General features: G+C 31.7%; 3 protein-coding genes across 3 annotated transcripts; 2 read left to right on the top strand and 1 right to left on the bottom strand.

Moving 5' to 3' along the window:
- The first annotated feature begins 1,342 nt into the window (after nucleotides 1-1,342).
- On the top strand, nucleotides 1,343-5,296 carry ELM1 (fission ELM1-like protein (DUF1022)). Its single transcript, XM_079078792.1, has 10 exons — nucleotides 1,343-1,636; nucleotides 2,546-2,784; nucleotides 2,878-2,974; nucleotides 3,082-3,231; nucleotides 3,947-4,073; nucleotides 4,154-4,266; nucleotides 4,391-4,454; nucleotides 4,560-4,653; nucleotides 4,728-4,836; nucleotides 4,934-5,296. Exons 1-10 carry the CDS (start codon nucleotides 1,451-1,453, stop codon nucleotides 5,033-5,035), a joined length of 1,281 nt encoding a protein of 426 aa, XP_078934918.1. The 5' UTR covers nucleotides 1,343-1,450; the 3' UTR covers nucleotides 5,036-5,296.
- Nucleotides 5,297-9,214: 3,918 nt separating this feature from the next.
- On the top strand, nucleotides 9,215-10,729 carry LOC145159757 (aquaporin SIP1-1-like). The gene is made up of 3 exons (XM_079078791.1): nucleotides 9,215-9,765; nucleotides 9,977-10,249; nucleotides 10,414-10,729. Exons 1-3 carry the CDS (start codon nucleotides 9,469-9,471, stop codon nucleotides 10,564-10,566), a joined length of 723 nt encoding a protein of 240 aa, XP_078934917.1. The 5' UTR covers nucleotides 9,215-9,468; the 3' UTR covers nucleotides 10,567-10,729.
- Nucleotides 10,730-10,980: 251 nt separating this feature from the next.
- LOC145156633 (uncharacterized) lies at nucleotides 10,981-17,547 on the bottom strand. Its single transcript, XM_079075926.1, has 3 exons — nucleotides 16,667-17,547; nucleotides 11,479-12,024; nucleotides 10,981-11,346 (listed from the first exon to the last, which is right to left on the bottom strand). Exons 1-3 carry the CDS (start codon nucleotides 17,039-17,041, stop codon nucleotides 11,248-11,250), a joined length of 1,020 nt encoding a protein of 339 aa, XP_078932052.1. The 5' UTR covers nucleotides 17,042-17,547; the 3' UTR covers nucleotides 10,981-11,247.
- Nucleotides 17,548-17,747: the final 200 nt, after the last annotated feature.

Here is a 17,747-nt window from a genome sequence, read left to right as displayed (position 1 = left end):
AATCGAAACCCATATATTATCAAAAAATCAGAACTGATGAGGAGAGGAAAAAGGAAGAAGCGTACCTGATGAGAAGAGGAAAGAGACTTCAAAAAATCGGAACCGATGAGAAGATCGCCGACAATTGCTGGTTGCGGGAGAAGAAAGTCGGCGCTGAAGGAGGAGAAGAAACAATGGAGTCGCTAATTTCTTCCTTCGGTAGGGCAAGGGTACAATTGGAAAGCATTCTCCCTTTCTCAGTCAGCCAATTTCTTCCATCTTACCCGATCAGATTAAGCTTTGCGAGTCAGACGCCCAAATTTAGTTTATTAAACATACCGAGTCAGCAAAAAATATCTGACCTGACTCGGTCAGATGCATATCAAAGAGGGCCTAACAATGCTATTTCAAAACCAAGAGATAGAAGCAAAATCTTTATGAATATTACGGTTTGTAAATAATAACTCTTATCAATTATCATAAGAACATTGCTCGGTAGAAATCTATATATTAACGATGAGTCAAAAAGTAGGATTTTGGATAATTTAAATTATAAAAATTTCAATTCAATTTTTGTGAAGTTATTGATCATCAATCAACATCTACCTTACCCAAACTAAAACCATGTAAGGAGAACACCAAAAATTAGATTTATTTTAAATTTGCTTTTCAAAAACATATCTAGAAACTTTGTAGGTTGATTTTAATATATCTTGACAATAAAATTTGTTCTTTAATAATCATTGCAATATTTTAATAACTTTATACTAAATGTAGAAATTTTATGTATTAAAATCATTAATCCTAAAATTTTGTTAACGTATCGGCTATAGGTTAAATTTCATAAAAAATATTGTATTATAGTTTTATCCGGTGTATCTATTGATTTTTTTTTTTTTTTTCTAATTTAACCATATAGAACCACTGCTCATAAAATTTTAAATTTTATAAAACCACTATAATTTGGAATTTGTTAGTTTAACCATTTGAAGAAATTATTTTTAATGACTAACCATTAAAACTTTTACTTTTTTTTTTAAATAAAAAAACTTTAACTAGAAAGATATTCAGCAGACTTTTTTTTTTTTGAAAAAATAAACAAACTTCCAGTAATTGAATTAGAATTTTTTTAAGACAATAATTTTTATAGAATTTGGCCTTTAAATATGTCAAGGTCAATATAACACATTTTGGGGTTTTTTTCTTCAAAAAGAGAAGTTATGTGGCTAAACTATGACATCAAACAAAGTATGTTGCTGTTTTTGTAAAGTTTAACAAATCAGAACTCGTCATCTCACAGCCGAGTCATGACTCGCCAACTCATTAGACAAATACACTGAGTCGCAAGTGCCGTGTCGTTTACAAATAGCAAACCTCCTCCGCCACCATTCTTCAATACTTCAGATTCAGTATCTTGTATATCAGGGATTTGCAAAGCAAACGATCAATTTGGAGCGTAAAAGATACGCAGATGAAGCCAATTAGGCTTCCGGAACCGCCGGGTAGTCCACCGAGAGGCGTACCGGACATCTTTGAAGGAGGGGTTTACGGTGTTGTCAAGCGGGCTGTTATTATCGGTAACGGTTTCCCGGCGTCGGAGAATCAGAGCATTGGTTTAGTTAGAGCCCTTGGATTGTCGGAAAAACAAACTCTATATGTAAGTTCTGGTTTTTTGTCTTGCAGTTTTGCAATTCTGTTTAATTTTTCGTTTTAATTTTCTGAAGAAATGAAGCTGTAAGCGTATTTGTTCAGTATGTAGCTTAAACAGATGTTTTAGTGCACTTCAACAATGATATTATTAGGTATAGTGTTATTTGAGTAGAGAATTTAGGTTATGGAACGAAACTCCCTCCCTTTCTTAATTCACCTCGAGTTCTCATCTCAAATGAGCTAATTGGCAAGTTAGGATGAATCCTTTAACATCAAAAACAAATAGATAACAGATTAACAGCATCAATCTCTATTGAAGGGCTGCAATTGGAAGGCTGTGGTGTTAGATTTGTTGTATCGTTTGTTGCCTGCCTTTAATGAGGAATCAGTTAGGGTTCATGTGATATCTCACACCGGTAGATGAGTAGATCCTTAGCTGATATCAAATTTTGATTTGGATACCAACGATTTGTCTTCTTCTTCTTCTTCTTCTTCTTCTTCTTCTTCTTCTTCTTCTTCTTCTTCTTCTTCTTCTTCTTCTTCTTCTTCTTCTTCTTCTTCTTCTTCTTCTTCTTCTTCTTGGGACTGATGGAGCAATATGATTGTGATTTTATTGATTTAGATTTACCTGTAATAACTATAACTTGAACAACACTCTTATAGAACATGATTTTCTGTTTATCCATATGATGAAGGAATGTTGAAAAAACTTAGGTGGATAAATGCTTTCTTGATGTCCCTCTTTTGATTCTGAAAATGGTAGCAAGATTGTTCATTATAATTTATAGGTGATGTGTATTATCCTAATATGACTGAAAAGAGAATGCAATGTGGCTCTTTTGAAGAAAGGGCAATCCTGTCAAAAACTTAAAATATTTTTTTTAATGTGTTATTGTTCTTGTGGCAACACATGCAGCGTGTTACTAGGCCAAGTGGAGGAATCAATGAATATCTACACTGGCTCCCAGTTTCTGTCCATAAACAGATATATTACATCATCAGACTGATTTACAGCTATTCACAAGTTCTATTTACAACTAAAGGGAGTAAAGTCAAATCTTTGACCACAGAAAATGGTGGAAATGTAGGCTTATCATCTATACTTGAAGCTGATGTTAAGTCAATAGTAACAATGGCAAGAGGAACTGCTGACAAGTAAGCCTTTTTTGAAGCTGATGTTAAGTCAATACTCAATACTTGTAACTAAAATTTGCATTTCATTTATAATTAATCTTTTTTTTTTGTTAGGGATGGGCCTTTATTGGTGGTTGCATGTGGTAGAGACACCATATCAATTGCTAGCTCTATAAAAAGATTAGCATCTGAAAATGTGTTTGTTGTTCAGGTGAGTCAACTCAAACCCTTTGTCCTTACATTAATAAGTGAAATAAACATTTTTATGAAAAATTCTTTTTAATTGAATATTTTAAACATTTGGTAATTTGGTTTCAGATTCAACATCCAAGAAGACAAGTGAGTAGGTTTGATTTGGTGGTTGCTCCTCAACATGATTATTACGCTCTTACCCCTCATGCACAAGAGCAGGTTCCTAAGTTTCTTCGCAAGTATATGACTCCTGATGAGCCCCCTACTAAGAACGTGGTATGTACTATCTTAATCTGAGTAAATGACCATTTTACCCTTTTGTTTAGAAATAAGGTTGAATAACAAGTGACTGTTTATTTGATCTGTCTCGACTCTTGAGTAAGTTCTGAATGGGTAAATGATGTCTGTCTATACACAACGTCTTTCTTTTTTGGTTTGAATGACTTGTGAGTAAATGACCATTTTACCCTTTTGTTTAGAAGCAATGCTGAATAACAAGTGACTGTTTATTTGATCTGTCTAGGGTAAGTTCTGAATGGGTAAATGATGTCTGTCTGTAGTATGTGCTGTATACATAAAAGTCTTTTCTTTTTTGGTCTGAATGAACTGTGATTAAATGACCATTTTACCCTTTTGTTTAGAAGCAATGCTGAATAACAACAATTAACAAATGACTGTTTATTTAATATTTTTAGAGTAAGTTCAGAATGGGTAAATGATGTTCTGTTTGCAGTAAGTGTTGTATACATTACACAAGTCTGTTTCTTTTTTGGTCTGAATGTGATTAAATGACCATTTTACCCTTTTATCTATAAGAAATGCTGAAGAACTAATGACTGTGTATTCGACAGCTGTTGTAAATTATGTCTGTCTAGAGTCTAGACTCTAGAGTCAGTGCTGAATAAGATAAATATACACTATAGTCTGTTCTCTTTTTGGTGCAAATGAACTGTTTGAATATGAGTAAATGACCATTTTGCCCTTCTGTCAGGTACTTACATTGGGATCACTGCATCAAGTTGATTCTGCTGCACTTCGTAGTGCAGCTATTGCTTGGCATGATGAGTTTGCACCTTTACCAAAACCCTTAATCGTGGTCAACATTGGGGGGCCCACAAGTAATTATTATTAATTAATCCTATTTTTATTAAATTATTAAATATTGTCTTATATTTATGTTATTGTTTCTGTAAAAAAGGCCGATGTAGATATAGTACAGACCTTGCAAAGCAGTTAACTACCTATTTGAAGGGTGTTCTTGATACCTGTGGGAGTGTAAGAATTTCTTTTTCAAGAAGAACTCCCGATAAGGTATAATTTCTTTTATTCCTATTTTTTTTATTTTATTTTTTTAAAATAAATATTTATGTTAACTTGTTTGTTGCATCTTGTTCTATATATTAATTAATCATTCCTTCTACAAATACATCAACAGATTGCAACTTATGTGAGAAAAGAACTCGCAGAATTTCCAAAAATCTATATATGGGATAACGAAAGTAATTAATCCAACTTTTCAAAAACATCCTCATGATTAAATTCCAATCTTTTTCACTATCATTTTCCTTAAATCTTTTTTTTTTTATTTAATTTTATAAATTTAGAACCAAATCCACACATGGGACATTTAGCATGGGCAGATGCATTCATCGTCTCAGCAGATTCAATCAGCATGTTGAGTGAAGCCTGCAGCACTGGGTAATTACTACAAACAAAAAAGTCAAAAAGTCAACGATTCATCGTACTTAATTTCCTTTATTTTTTTTTAATAGAAAACCTGTATATGTGATTGGAGCTGAGCGATGTAAATGGAAATTTGGAGAATTTCATAAAACTTTAAAAGAAAGAGGTCTTGTTAGGCCATTTACAGGTCTTGAGGATGTAAGTTGGTTTGCTATTTTCAGCTTCTTGATATTTTAATTACACTTTTTTTTTTTAATTATAAAAAAAAAAATTTATATAATTGTTTTTTTTGTAGATGTCGGAAAGCTGGAGTTACCCGCCTTTAAATGACACTGCAGAGGCTGCAAATCGAGTACATGAAGCACTTGCTGAAAGGGGATGGAGATTAAGGCCATAAGATTTTTGTCTGAAATTACTTTTTTGCCCTTTTCCCATTGGTTTGTGGGGGATTATAGATATATATAGTTTTTGATACGGAATTACGGACAAGGAGGTTTGTGTGTATAAACCGGCATTTATATTTTATAGCTTTAGTGTGAAAAGAAAACCTTGAGGGACAGATTGGTCATTTGTGTTCATTGTGAAATGGGAGTTAATAAAAGATGCTATCATTCAAACAATTGTGAAATGAAAACCTTGAGGGAGAGAAGATTGGTCATTTGTGTTTGTTGTGTATAATGCTTTCGATTTTTTTTTAGTTAACATGCTATTATATTTTCTTGCTTACAACACGTGTTTCTTTCTTTTATTCAACGCATATAATGCTTCTAAATAATCTTATTTATAGTAACGCGTATATATATAATGTGTTATGTTTGTTGTTAAAGTTTGACACATTCATTATATTCCATATATTGTATATTAATTTTTCTTTATATTTATATTTTATACATGTATAAGAAAGAGTATGTATATGTAGGTTGTGATGGATTATTATAACTTTTGCCACATAAGAATACCCAAACTAGACAGCTAGTCACCCCACCAATGACTTTGATACTTATCTTCCAAAATAAGATTTAATATTGTAAAAATCCAAAATTTAGGATTTACGGAACACCCATGCGGCCATGTCACCGTGTTAAGGCTTTAAGCTTCTTTATTCATTTTGTTTAGGGTCGATCACTAGATTCAGATAAATCAAAATTGTCGAATTGAGTTATTTGAATTTCTTGGAACTTTGTTATACAATTCGATATGTGTTACTTGTTCTACCAAGGGAAAAAGAGGAAACATTCCACTCGTGTTATCAAATGAACCAATAATGGTTTAAACATTTTGAGTTTGAGCTGTGGTGTTGGGCCGGTGATATTGGACTAATTTAATATATAATTATATATTAATAGTCAAAGATAAGGTTTTGGGTTCTTTTTGACTAAATAATAGTATATTTTTAAGGGCAAATTGTAATAAAATCATTAATTATCAGTTCTCTCGGTAACCACTTTTCTTAAATTGCAATAAAGTCACTAAGGTGTTGTTTGTTTTGGAAGTGGTTAAATGTCTTTTGTCTTTTTTCATATTTGCGGAAGAAGACGTGCACTTGCGAAACGTCTACCCGCCAGAAGGGAAAAGTGCTTAAAAAGTACTTTTGTAGACAAACAAACAAAGTCTAAGTTTATCAAAAATTTGATTTTGACATTATGTTTTGTTTTTCTAAATTATGTCATTACATTTATAATTTTGTTGCAATGTCAACCAATTGACCGATTACCATCAATCTAACACGTTACCACATGACAATATTGTGATTTGGAGGCCACGTCATATCTTATGCGGCATAATTGAGTTTCAAATATAGGGTTTGCACCGAACCCAATTTCACATATCTTTTTCTCCTCTTTTAATCTTTTTGTCATAGTATTTTTTTCATAAATAGTGTTTGAATTTCGGTCTAATGGTTCACACTCAGTTACAAGTCAGCAAAAAAGGCATGATCACCATTTCAAGAGATGCTATTATGATTTAGAAGCTTGATTTGTACAACAAATAAATGAAGACCTCTACACGGTCGATCTAGTGCTTAAAACTCACTAAGCATATACTGAATCAACCTTGTAGGGGTCTTCATTTACTTGTTGTAAGTGAGTTTGAACCATTAGACCGGCCTTCAAACCATTTGTGAAGAATTACTCTGTCGAGAAGAGGGGAAGAGGAGAAGAAGATATGTGAAATTTGGTTCAATGCAAATCCTATATTTGAAAGTCAGTCCTGCCACATAAGATATGATGTGTCCTGCACATCACAATATTGTCATGTCATTTATTTGGTAAGCTGTTAGATTGATGGTAACTGGTTGACATTGCAACAAAATTATAAATGTAATGACATAATTGAGGGGAAAACATAGGGTCAAAATTGAAATTTTGGTAAACTTAGTGATTTATTGAAATTTAGGAAATGTGGTTCCCAGAAAAATATAGAGAACCGATCATTTGGTTGATATTACAACAAAATTATAAATATAGTGACTTAATAGAGAGAAAAAATATACGGTGTCAAAATTGAAACTTTTGGTTAACTTAATAACTTTATTGCAATCTGTCTTATTTTTAACTATAAATCTAAAAATTAATTCTTTAATTCATTTATATTTATTAAATTATGTTAACGAGGTGTTAATTGCTTGTATTTTTACAATAGTTAATTTTCGGTTGATGGTTGATAAGTACCATCAGAAGATTATAAATAAAGTATTGACATAATTTGAAGGCCTAGAAACATACATTGATATTCTCTTACAAATTCATTTTTCTCATTACCGAAACATGGTGATTTATGATATATATATTCAAGATCAATTCTTGAATTGATTGTTGTATCATCAGCACAGACCCATATTAAAACTATTTTTGTCTTACGACACTGCACTTCGAAAACCATAATTTACATATTTTCGTGTTTCAATTCACTATATATCAACAAGTTTATTTTTTGATTCGTGATTCTTTTGTTCACATATATACATTTTCGATTTTAATGTGCTTATGTTTGTTAAATTTTGTGCCTGGTTACTTTTGTTTCTAGAATTGAATTATACTGTTCAAATATTCAGATTTTTAGATTTGTTTGGAAAAAACAAAATTATCAATATTTTGGACTATTTTTTATTATTAAAATGAGAATCGAATACTATTAAAAAATGAATAATAATTATTTTATTTTATTTCATTTATAATATATATGGTTAATCTTATATTAATTTATTAGAGTTGTTTTTAAAATTATATTAGATTGTCTAACAAGAATAAAAAGTCGTAATACTTCAAAAAATTGTTTCTAGCCTCATATTTCCAAAACAAAAAACATCATACTTTTTAAACTTTAGATTTATCAAACACAATGACAATATTAAGTATTAACAACCGGTTTACACAAATGGTAATTTCATTTGTTTGAATTTAACTGTTTAATTTAAGTTGGGACTATTTAGATTCATATACACCAACTTTTCGCAATTTCTAGTTTTGCAAGATTCTATGACTTTCTTCTTTTAGAAGGCAAGAGTGAAAAAGAAGGAAGGCAAGAAGTAAAGATGGAGGGTGGAGGCCATGCTTGTGAAAAAAGATTGGGTAGTGGTGCTTTGCTTTAACTGGATCTGAATATACTTATATACGACAATTCTTAAAAGTTAAAAAGAAAAAAAAGAATCTTCTTTATTGAATCAGATATACAAGTTTTGGCATGTGCAATGTGGCATTTATCGAATCTTATAGATCAATTATAGTGTTGACAGCTGCTCATTTTGTGACATACATAAAGTGTTCGTCATTAAAATGTTTGATAAGTATAACATCAGAATCGTATATTATCAAACCTACAAGTGAAGTCATTTTTTTCCGTATTCCACAAAAAACACGTAATTTGAATTTGTTTTTGTTTAACCACGATTTTTTTTCTACTTTAATTACTGAATATTTTTTTAATAAAACCATTAAATTTTTTTTATTCATAAGATGTAAAAAACAAATGGACAGGTATTTTTCGGGTAAAGATGTTTCTTAAATAAAATTCAAACATTTATGGTTCAATAGAATATTAAAATTTCATCGAGAGTTAAACAAAATAAATTTCAAATTATAATACTTTTTAATAAAGATCAAGATTTATATGATGTTTTCTTAAAAAAAAAAATTAAACTCTCAATAGTTAAAACATAAAAAAAATCTTTTGATTATTAAACCCAAAGTCCAAACTGTAATAATTTTCATACAATTTACCATTTTGCAAATCAGCGAGTTCATTAATTTACACGACAAAAGGGACTATACATTTCTAACAAATAATGTTATAAAATTAATAAAATTATTACTCAATAGTCAGTCGACATGTTAAAATCGGACAAAAAATATAGCTTTAATGACAAATTATGTCGATGGCAACATTTTATTTTTTCTTTCAATATGGCTATGCATTTTATTTATTATTTATTATATTATATAAATAACAAATCAAATGATATTATATATATTAATAAAATAAAATAAAGTAAAATACGTTATAGCTTCACTAAATATGTTCCACTTTAATCGAAATTATATATATTGCTACTAAAAAGCTCATGGATCTTGAACGTGGATATTAAGAATGAGATATACACTTCACTTCACCTCATATAGTCAAACTTATCTCCCAACTCATTGAAAGAGGAGCCTAAACAATTTCCAGATCCCCTAGATCACTGATTTCTCGATCCCAAAATCTTCATCATCAACAATCAATCCGCTGAAATTTTGATTTTAGGTGGCGTTCTCTAATCCATATTCAGGTGAACTGATTTCACCTGCGGATTCTCTTACGCCGGAAAGCTGAATCCGTTCATTTCTAGATATGGGGGTGGTGAAGGCGGCAGTTGGTGATGCGGTGGTGACCTTCATGTGGATATTCTGTGCTTCCACCCTCGGCGCTGCCACTTCCATTATTACTAATTCGATGGGTGCCGGAGGGCTGGCTTCCCTTGCAATCACTACTTCCCTTATATTTGTTATCTCCGTCGTGTTTGGATTGATTGCCGATGCCTTCGGTGGCGCTAGCTTCAATGCGATCGGTACAATTGCGTTTAGTATCGCCGGTGCCGGTGGCGACGATGATACACTCATGTCCACCGCCGTCCGCTTTCCTGCTCAGGTAATATAACCAAACATTACTTTTCATAGTCGTAATTTTTTAACGAATTAAGGGTTTCCATTTTCCAATTACCCAAATTGTTAGGATATAGTTGAAATTGCGAAAACAGATCGTTACATTCAACTATGAATAGTGCAGAATTGGATCAGTATTTGTTGATTATTGGTGTTAAACATGTAAAAATAGTGTTTGGTTTCTGAATTGTTGACAGGCGATTGGTGCAGCTGGTGGTGTCATGGCTCTTTTGGAGTTGATGCCATTAGAGTACAAACATCTGCTAGAAGGACCTACTCTAAAAGTCGATTTGCATACTGGAGCCATTGCTGAGGGAGTTTTGACTTTCGTTATCACCTTTGTTGTTCTCTTGATCATCATCAAGGGTCCTAACAGCTTGTTCTTGAAGAATTGGATGCTTTCCATGGCAACTATGGTTGTGATTCTTGTTGGTTCAAGCTACACAGGTCCTTCAATGAATCCTGCAAATGTAAGTATTACAAAACTCTTTTCTGTTTCTAGTTAACATAGTTCCTTGATCCCCATATATGATCTTTTACAAGATTTATACTTCTTTTTACCATGAAAAACATTATGATACATGAAACTGCTGATTATGATTATGATTGTTTTAATTTTTTTTTGTTTATGCAGGCATTTGGGTGGGCATATGTGAATAATAAACATAATACATGGGAACAGTTTTATGTTTACTGGATGTGTCCATCATTAGGTGCAATTTTGGCTGGTTGTTTTTACCGACTTGTCTTCCCACCTCCACCACCTCAAAAGCCCAAAACCGCATAAAAAGTAAAAACAAGGCGACTTGTTCATCTTCACTTAGCACTTGGTAGTTTAGGGTTCCTTATATAAATTGGCATATGATTTCTTTGAAATAAGTACCAAAACTTGTTTAGAAACAAATTCTTTTTCAATGAGTTTACTAATCATAATTAATCTCATTCCATAAGCATGATCATGTAATATATAACTAAAGGAACACAAACACCAAGTGGATTTATATATATATATATATATATATATATATATATATATATATATATATATATATATATATATATCTCAACAACAATTACAAAATATAGATAATAATATAAAAACCTTAAAACGTCAAGATATTTGAGGATGTAATAAAATAATCAAAATTCAAAATACGATCATTTTTCATAGTGGATCAAAAAGTTATGTTATCCATCTAAATAGAAAAATATAGTATGATTTAACCTTTTTCGTAAAAAAAATGTGATATCAATACAACCTATGGCATATCCACTAGAGATTGTTTCATAGTTCATACCTTACATGTTGCGCCAACTAGATCTAATTTGGTTCTTTAACATTTAAATGTAATTTCAAGATATATGCAAGAAGAAATCACATATATTTTTCCTTATATGGAGTTATTAAATTAAAAGAAACTTTATCACCACTAGAATATTGTAGTTCTTGTAAATATGTTCATCTATCTCATGCAATTAACTCATCGTCCATGCAGTCCCTCAAATTTAGCTTTGCGACCCCCATGCCATCAATCTCAAGTACATCGCAACATTCTGTTTTCCCATTCTACACCAAACCAAACCAATAATATTATTCGATATTTAAGTTAAAAATAATTTTAGTTATCAACACTTGATACATATATACGTATTTAGTGCTGATTTACAAACTTTTTTTGAATGTGATATTCAAACTTACTTGGTTGGGTTTTCTATTCGGTGAAACAATGTCAATTCTTGAAACCGAATCTGCCGAATGGTTGTTTGCTAATCCACATGTTGGTAACCCACGTGAACCCAAGCGAGTATAACTTGTAATGATTTCACTTTCATAATCATTGATATTCTTTATAGACTCAAATGAAAATACATGAGGAGTTGCACATGGGTCGTTTGAAAGTCTTCTTGTGTTGAATATGTAAAGAGGTGGCTTAGCTTTTAGTAACCATGGCTTGAAGGTCTCAAGTGGGATCTTTAGGATGCTACGAGGTATGACTTTCTCATAAATATGAACCGAGTAGCCCCATGAAACTGAAAAAGACCAATTCACTTTTCTATTGTAACATATGGTTTGTTGAATCAAACGAGGTTGATCAACATTTGCAGCTTTCATGAGGTGCTTTGTGGATTCGAAACGATCCATAGAGCGAAAAATAGGATCTATGTGGTCAAAATGATGAAGGGAAAGTAATGGAACTCTTGGATGGGTAGATAGAAATCCTGATGCATCTCCACGTATATCCATCTGTAAAGATACTTAAAATATTTAGACTTGGCTACAAATATATATAGCAATATCATACATTATTACATGGTATACATAGGACAAGAAACTTTACCTTATCTTTTTTTAGTACAAATACATAAATTTCCTTTGACTATTTTAGCTGAAATATAAATTTTAGTATAACGTATTTTTTAATGGCGATATATTACTTATTTAATAATGTGTAAAACCTAAGCATTGGAGAGTATGCTTAGATGTTCCGGTGAAGCTTTAGTTAGAGATCTAAAAACTATAGAGGTTGGAAAAGAAGGTTTATCCATATTCGGGATGTGGGCATATATGTTGATTTTTTGATATATAAAAAGTATGTTGTAAAACTTATGTTATTCTCTGTGAAATTTTAATGATTTGCGATAAACATAATTATCCGTTGTAAAATTGTGTCATCATTTGTGAATATTCATGATGTACTCAACTGTACGTTGCATCTTAATGTCTAAGATAATAATAAAAAAGATGCATGGACATTTTAATATGTCCATCTTCCTAAAATACTCTGTCGTCTTATATTTCCGTCTTACATCACATTTCTGTCTCTTCTGGTTCAAAACACATGTGATTTAGGGTTCCATCTCCCTCTGAAACCGACACATCTTTTTCTCTTTCTTTCTCTCTGTCAACGACCACAATGACCACCATCGCCGATTTAATCATTTTTACCTCCCGTTTTCGTGATTATGAGACCAAACTCCCTTTCTTTAAGTATGAAATTAACCATAACCCTATGGATTTTAACGACTTGAATGTTAATGATTTAATGCTTTGTTAATCTACTTGGAAGGTACTTAATGCTTTGTTATGTAATCATCTTGTAATGACTTAATTAGATAATCCCTAAAGTGTGTTTGTTGTCATGACTAATTTTTTTAACGACTTAAGGCATTTGTTATGTAATCATCTTAGAATACTCATCAAAAACTGATTTAGAAATTAGTTTCGAGTTGTTTTTATTTTGGGACTGCTTTTTTGAATACTTTATATCATTTAGGATGTGAATGCGCATTACATGCTTGTTTGTTTAAGAAAGATTCGGTTGCCATTTTCTCTTTGTTTCTCCGGTATATATTTTAGTATATATTTCTATATAAACTTGTAACAACTACACCGAGTACTTTCATAATGATCAATTGATTATGATACCAAGGGAGAGACTGAAAATGAAGTTACGGGTATCATCAATAAATGGTTTGAGTGTGAGACTGATTATGATACTAAAACGTATAAAAGAGACACTGACATATTTAAGGGTGAGTATGATTAAATCACTTTATTTTTAATAGAAAACCTTATTTATATTTAAAAGAGACACTCATATTTTCTATTTGAAATATATATTTGAAATATACAACTTTATTTGTATATGAGAGAGACACTCATTGAATTTTCTTGATGTAATCGAAAACTTTATTCCTAATGTTTTTTGTATTCCATATCTTATAAATTTTCAAACTATGACATTCATTTGGTTATTCTTCTCTACTTGATGGTTGATGTCATATGTCGGGGCCATGACGAAGTTGACCGTGAGGATCCACCACCTCTATTGGGTGGAAGCCATGGTCAACACTAGCTGGATGTCAAGCCTTATTATGATTAATTTATTTAGTATATATATTTGTTCATTATAAATTATATTGACTAATATTATTTTAATTATAATTGAAGTTCTTAGATCCCAAAAAAGAAGGGGCAAGGTAAAAATCCTTAACCTCTCACAATCAATGGCGAAGAACAGGGGAAACCTTTGCTTTTTCATTTTGATAGAGACATCCATGATGTTCATACAAGTAAAGACGATACATTTAATAGCTCATCAGTCGAGCAACAATATCTATCAAACCATCTTTGAAAAATACGACATGATTAAGTACAATAGTTAGAACTATAAACTTAAGGATTAGATGAAGAGTGTGGTCCAACACCACTGGATGAGGTAGCCATACTTGAAAAGGTATTGGGTGCTTGATGAGGGCGTGTTAAAGGCATTAGGCATAAACTTATTTTGCAACATCAAGTTACTCTAAGGGGTAGTCAGTATCATAGGCACCACAACAGTCAAAGACATCAATGAATGCATGTTAGTTTTGTAATTTTGGTTTATATTCATTATTTATAATAAACTTTGGTAATTGGTAGGTTGGTTTATGTTCTTACTCTAGTAGTTTGTTTATGTTAATGTTTTGGTACTTTAGTAGTTTGGTACTTTGTAGTATGTTAATGTTTTGGTACTTTAGTAGTTTGGACCATGTTAATTTTTCTTTTTGTAGTTTGGTAGTTTGGTTTATGTTGAGGTAGTTTGATATTTTGGTAATTTGTAGTTTGGTTTATGTTGATATTGTGGTAATTGTAAGTTTGGAATCCTTTTAGTGATATTTTGGTATATGTTCTTCTTTTATAACTTTGACTTAATAAAAACTCTAATAAGGAATTAGAGAGAGGAAAACATATACAATACGGTTAAATCATGCTATTTCCCATTCATACCAAGATAGATTCGATCCGCCAATCCTATAAGCAACCCCCATAAAGTAGTGGTATAAAATCGAATCGATAACATCCCCTTTTTGGGTTTGAGAACTCCAAACAAGAGTTTATTCCTAAAACTCCAGATAGATCATAAGCAACACACGATGACCGCATCTGACATCTTAGACTTACCAAAAGATTGTTGAAGCCTAAGAAGAATTTGTTTGAAGGAAGAAACAGGTAGGTTATTGCCCCATCAAAGAGCTAATTTGACATGAATTTTTTGGGAAAAATTAACAGAACCAAAGATGTGGTCGATGGTATCAAGGAGATTATTGCAAAGAGGGTATATACCAGAATGGATATATATTCCTTTATTATCAAGGTTGCACCTGGTTAGAAGGCCATTCTGAGACAACCTCCATCTAAATATTTTAACTTTAATCAACAAGATGGAGTTTCAATTAGTGACGTTAACCCACTTATTTATGTATATACCTTCAATAACTTTAACCCACTTATAGTTATGTTCATTAAGGAATATCCACTTCCATTTAGTGATGAGAGTCGATTCGCTCCAAAGAGGCTCCCAATCCCAAAACCTATTTGTTTTTGCTAGAGAAAGCAAGCGTCCACTTATTCAACAGAGTCTTTTTGGTGTCGCCATTTGCACCCCAAATGAAATCTATTATAAGGCTTTCAAGAATACGTAAGATCATTTTTGGAGCTTTAAAAGAAGATAAGTAATAAGAGCCAAGAAAACAAGGGACGAACTTTATAAGAGAGAGTCTCCATCTAATAGATACAACCTTAACTTTCCACATTGATATATGGGCTTTTTTTTGGATTTATAAATGACCGGGTTCCCAACATTGATTCTAGACATATTTTGACTAATGAGCAGCCCAAGGTATATGGAATATTTTCTTTTTTGCAATTGATGAAGTTTGCCAAAGTGGTAACCTTAAGAACCAAACACCAACACCAATAAGCTTACTTTTTGAAGTAAGCAAATTTGAAGCATGTAATTAAGAACCCAAATGAAATTTTCACTGACATAACATTCGACAAACATCGCATCGAGTTAGAATGGAAGCTGTAGAGGAGGTAAGGCACACTTGAATCCATGCTCTTTATTTATTTCCAAAGCCGGTAGCTTGAAATAGGCCATCTATATACCGTGAATTGATGGAGTCGTAAGCTTTTTGGAAGCCGAACTTAAAAAGAATTAACTTTTCTTGTATGTTTTAGCATATCTAATAATCTCATTTACAAGGAGTGGACCTTCGGTGGTTTGTCGATTTTTGAGAAAGCCGTTTGGCATTCTTTAACCACCGAACCAATAACCAATTTGAGTAGATTGGCAAGAACTTGTACGATGAACTTGTAAAGGCTTCCAAATACTTTGATAGTTTAGTATTTTTGGTATTTTGGTTTATGTTGATATTTTTTGCAGTTTAATATTTAATTTGGTAATTTGTATTTTTCTCTTTGTTGATATTTTGATAATTGTTAGTTTTAAAATTCCTTTTATTTTACTTTATTAATTTAAACTATAAGTTTTCTAATGTACGTATTTATTTTGACGCCATATCATCTTGATGTTATACTAAGTGACCTGACATGTGAAGATAGAATCTCAGACTTCTTTAAATCGTTATCGACACAAAATGATAGTGGAGTCGGGAACAAGGGGGATGAAGATGACAACGATGGCGCGTAGGACTAGTTTTATGTTTCGTAAATGTTTTAATTTGCATAAATAATAACTTTAACAAATATTATGAATTTTATACTAAGTATTTTATATAATATATTGTTTTTCTCCATTTACTTATACAATTTCTGCATTTTAATTACAATTTTTATGCATTTTAGTAGCTATTGTTAAAAAATAGCACTAACGGCGATTTCTTTAGCAACAGCAATGGTATAGCGACGACATTCTTTTCTTATATTTTTCTCATCAAAAGTCATGATTAAACAAGTGGATATTGAATATTTTGAATTTATCAAATTTTAGTTTATTATATAATTAATTTGATGTACTTTTTTTTTTGTTAGTTGCATATATTGAAATTCTATGTCCAGAATGTATGTAATTTACCATACCATTTAAACAGACAATCTATACCTGATGAAGACCTTGATGAGTAGTCACTGAAACTCCAAAATCATTCACACAAGTCATCAAAATTAGATCTGCACTGTTCAAATACGGATACCTTCTAAAACAGTCTTCAATATTTTGTTGAACCATCTTTGCCAATGGATAACTCAATATGAGTCCCGCTCCACCAAATCCCATGTCATACGAGTAAATTTGATTTGAGATTATACTCTCTGAATGACCTCCAATGTATATGTACTTAGTATGATCATATTTTGATAGTTCATCCACCAAATTGTCACCAAAAAAGATCGAGTCATCATCTCCCATGATGTACCATCGTACCCCTTCTGTCTCTTCCCTAAAAACCTCGATAACAGCATGCACCATCCGCACCATGATTGGTGCAACATGCTTCGTTTCTTCCAATAACTTTGAATTATCATCAGAAATTCGAAAAGGAGGAGAATACTGTGACCATGGCAAGAGATCATCAGTAGGGGTCCTGTCAAGATAGAGGTATCCGCGGGTGGTGTTTGGGCGCCACCATGACTCGATTTAGGATTTCCGATAGCGCCATGCTTTTGTAGACCCCACAAGTCCAAAAACAAGATGGGAAACGTTTGTGGTGTTCAGTGGTAAGAAGGACTGACTAGTAGCAACATGAATGATATCACTCTGTAGAGAATTGGGTTGGTTCGAGAAAATGACTAGGACAATGAGGATTAATGTTGAAAATGCAAGTGCTTTCCAAATTGCTGTTGATGAGAAGTTGAAGGTAGAAGAGATCATGGCTAAAGGCAAATTTGATATGATGGAAAGTTTCAATTATTCAATATCTAAGGTTTTAAAGAAATCGCGGAATACAGCTTTTAAATTTATTGAGTAAACTTCATGCAGCTTAACTTGACTGCACAAGTTTAGAGGCTCCGGATTTGAGTGCATTAGTTGCAATGCTTGAAGTCAAAACCATTATAAAAGATATATTATCAACTTGCAATTGAAACCATTATCCATTATATATATATATATATATATATATATATATATATATATATATATATATATATATATATATATATATATATATATATATATAAAGAGA

Source organism: Lactuca virosa, chromosome 2, assembly GCF_052849685.1.
Source record: "Lactuca virosa cultivar CGN04683 chromosome 2, Lactuca_virosa_CGN04683_v6, whole genome shotgun sequence".
Lineage (NCBI taxonomy): Eukaryota > Viridiplantae > Streptophyta > Magnoliopsida > Asterales > Asteraceae > Lactuca > Lactuca virosa.
Note: the sequence above shows the minus strand (reverse complement) of the source record. Positions and strands in the feature narration are given on the sequence as shown.